Source organism: Sinocyclocheilus anshuiensis, unplaced genomic scaffold, assembly GCF_001515605.1.
Source record: "Sinocyclocheilus anshuiensis isolate Anshui unplaced genomic scaffold, SAMN03320099.WGS_v1.1 scaffold1355, whole genome shotgun sequence".
Lineage (NCBI taxonomy): Eukaryota > Metazoa > Chordata > Actinopteri > Cypriniformes > Cyprinidae > Sinocyclocheilus > Sinocyclocheilus anshuiensis.
Genome location: NW_015540070.1, coordinates 645,819 through 649,083, shown reverse-complemented (window position 1 = coordinate 649,083; position 3,265 = coordinate 645,819). Strand labels below are relative to the sequence as shown.

General features: G+C 35.7%; 1 protein-coding gene across 6 annotated transcripts in view; it reads left to right on the top strand.

Annotated features, from left to right (window-relative positions):
* sirt5 (sirtuin 5) overlaps positions 1-1,987 on the top strand; it is an 8,772-nt gene extending 6,785 nt beyond the window's left edge. For all 6 annotated transcript variants that reach the window (XM_016484409.1, XM_016484410.1, XM_016484408.1 and 3 more), the window contains 2 exons: positions 949-1,064; positions 1,300-1,987. In XM_016484409.1, coding sequence (XP_016339895.1) covers positions 949-1,064; positions 1,300-1,372 — 189 coding nt within the window. In that variant the 3' untranslated portion in view covers positions 1,373-1,987. The remainder of the gene's footprint in view (positions 1-948; positions 1,065-1,299) is intronic.
* Positions 1,988-3,265: the final 1,278 nt, after the last annotated feature.

Here is a 3,265-nt window from a genome sequence, read left to right as displayed (position 1 = left end):
TGTCAGAAATCATAGCACGTCAGCTGTCTTAACCGCGGCTTGTGTACTGCATCATTACTGTGTCTGTTCCCCTTTCGGGCTTGAACTGATGGTAAAACTAATGACATTATTTACTGTCTTTACATTTATTTTGAAAGATGAAGCTCGTGATTATGGTAAGGGGCGTTACATTTCCGACGAGTGCTTGCGGTGTTCGGCCAATCACAATGCACTGGGTCAGCTGGCCAATCAGAGCAGACTGCGCTTGTCGGAAGGAGGGACTTTGTAGAAAACGAAGCGTTTGAGAGAGGCGGGGCATAGATGATCTACAATAATGTACAGTATTTGAAAAATAATGAGTTGTTTGAACATTAAAGCATGTCAACATATTCTGTTACACCAAATACACCAAATAATGATCTTTAAAAAAGCATCATATGACCCCTTTAAGTGAGTCAGATGTTGATTTATTGACCGCTCTGACGAATTTAGTGAATTAATTCAGTGAAAGACTCTTCAAGCCAGTAATATGAGTTAAAATGAATCACTTAAAGAGGCTGCTCAAATGGGTAATTCGTTCACGATTCGGACTTCACTGGAGTTTTTTTCAGTCTTTTTATCACATCACATTCAATTCAGCCTGCAAAATTACATTTACAATTGGAGTAAATGGGATTTATGTTTTTTACACTGTGGCTCTAGAGATTCAGCATTGCAGGAAACCCTGGCATAACAGCAACATAATCAATACTCTTACAATAATATAAAAAAATTATACTGGTTAACATATTTATACCGTTTTAAATGTAGGTTTGCGAGGTCTGTGACTAAGAAGGTAGCTGCCTAAAATATTTACAACACAATATTGTCAATCCCTCATACAGATGCGTTTGTGTTGACAGCTTTATAGAAATAATTTGTCACCTCCAACTGTATTCTGTGTTTGTCACATTGTTTTCTTGTGTCTAGGTGGGCACCTCGTCCGTAGTTTACCCAGCAGCCATGTTCGCTCCTCAGGTGGCAGGTAGAGGAGTGCCTGTAGCTGAATTCAACATGGAGTGCACACCTGCTACTATGCGCTTTAAGTAAGACATACAAATACACAAACTATCACTTTACATGAGTGACAGAGATGCCTCTCAGTCAGCCCATTCAAAGGGATAACGCATAGCTTCTCTATTGCGCACAAGCCTCCACATACGCACAGACTCTAAGTGACGTCTCTCACTGTCGCATTTGAGCAAACACTGAACAGTGCATTTCACAAAACAAATTGAACACCTGCGTGTGGGTTATTTGAGATGTGTTTCTCACCAACAGATATCACTTTGAGGGTCCTTGTGGTGTCACACTGCCTCCTGCCCTGGAACGCCACGAGAGCGAGGCCATTTAAGGAGAGAGAAGGCATGACCCATTCGTTCATGCCTACTGCATAGAGCACTTTAACTGAGAGCACATGGGATTGGTTCATGCCTTCATGTGATTGGTTTTCCTATGGTTTGCGTGCTATGAAGATTTACAGCAAAGGCTGAAATTAAATTTTAAATAGTGTCTTTTTGAGTGTTTGCTTGGCCTGTGTAGGAGCGTTTTGTGCGTTTTGTGTGTGTTTTTGGCATTGGATCTTAGTAGATTTGTTCCAATCGATTCATGGGTAATTAATTTACAGTGTTTCCAGTCGTGGAATACCTGGGAATTAAAAAAACGTAATTTCCGGACTCAGAAAAGTCAAGGAAGATAATAGTTTTCATGAGTACGTTTTCAATATGATCACCTCTGAAATATTTCATCAGCTAAAAATAACTGGCTGGAAAAATCATGAAAATTGATTGGTCAAATGTTGTTGGTACCCTGAATGTACATGTAGGACTAGACACTAATGCAATAATGATTTTGAATGAGCTGTATCAGGATGAGCACAGACAGAAACAATGGATGTGGAATCAGAAGTTTTATTTGAAATAAAATAACCATAAAATAAAGTGTCCAAGGGGAATACTTAAAAACACATGAGTACATGAACAAGATTCCTTTAAATTCTACTGTTAGTGTTAGGTTATTAAAGGGATAGTTCACCCAAAAATGAAAATTCTTTCATTAATGACTCACCCTCATTTCGTTCCGAAGTCATAAGACCTTCGTTCATCTTCAGAACACAAATTAAGATATTTTTGATGAAATCCGAGAGCTTTCTGACCCTGCATAGACAGTAAAATTAAGTTCTTAGCAATGCATATTACTAATCAAAAATTAGGTTTTGATATATTTACGGTAGGAAATTTACAAAATAACTTCATGGAACATGATCTTTACTTAATATCCTAATGATTTTCGGCATAAAAGAAAAATCTATAATTTTGACCCATACAATGTATTTTTGGCTATTGCCACAAATATACCCCAGCGACTTAAGACTGGTTTTGTGGTCCAGGGTAACAAATGTGGGAAAAAAAGCTCCAGGTTTGCTTTACTTTGTAGGGCTGCACAATTTGGCCAACACTAATTAAAAAATGAATATATATCAATATGACATTTAATATGATAATAATATTATTGTTTTATTATGATTGTAATATATATATTAAATTATAATATTCTTATTGATTACCATTAATATGATGACTATTATTACTAAATAAAACTACTGTATTCAACTAAAGAATTTTTTTTTTTTATATTTCACTTAAAATAATTTTTATTTTTATTTTACTTTTAAAAATCATTTTTATTTTTTTATTTTATTTATTTTTATTTTATTTATTTTACAGTACAACAGTAAAATTACAATAATAACCTTTATTATAGTGGAAAAATGCAGGGACTGGGAGCCCTAAAAATGTCTCATTTGTTGATAAGTGCTTCTCTTTGCAAGTGTGGAAAGATGGTTGGCACATGTTGTGTTCCCAAATGCACATTATAAATGACCCAAACTCAGAGCACATGCCGAGATGAGTTTGCATAGAGCAGCATTTACTACAAACTGAGCTGCTCTGAGACACCGAACACACTATATCATGAGCTGCTTGTGTGTAAATGAACACAGTGACTAATTTCAGTCTACACATACACATATTTATTTGCATCGCAGATTTTGCCATTTGATAATCATGCTACAGTAAGCCATATTGCGATTTTATTTAGTTTCGCACAGCCCTAGTTTGTGTTTAAGGTTGACTGCAAAATTTGTCAGAGATTACTGTTTAAATTGTGCCACTTTTAGCCAGTGGTTGGCATATGTTGGCATATGTATGAGTGTTTTTTTTTTTTTTTTTGTCAAAGTCAATAGATG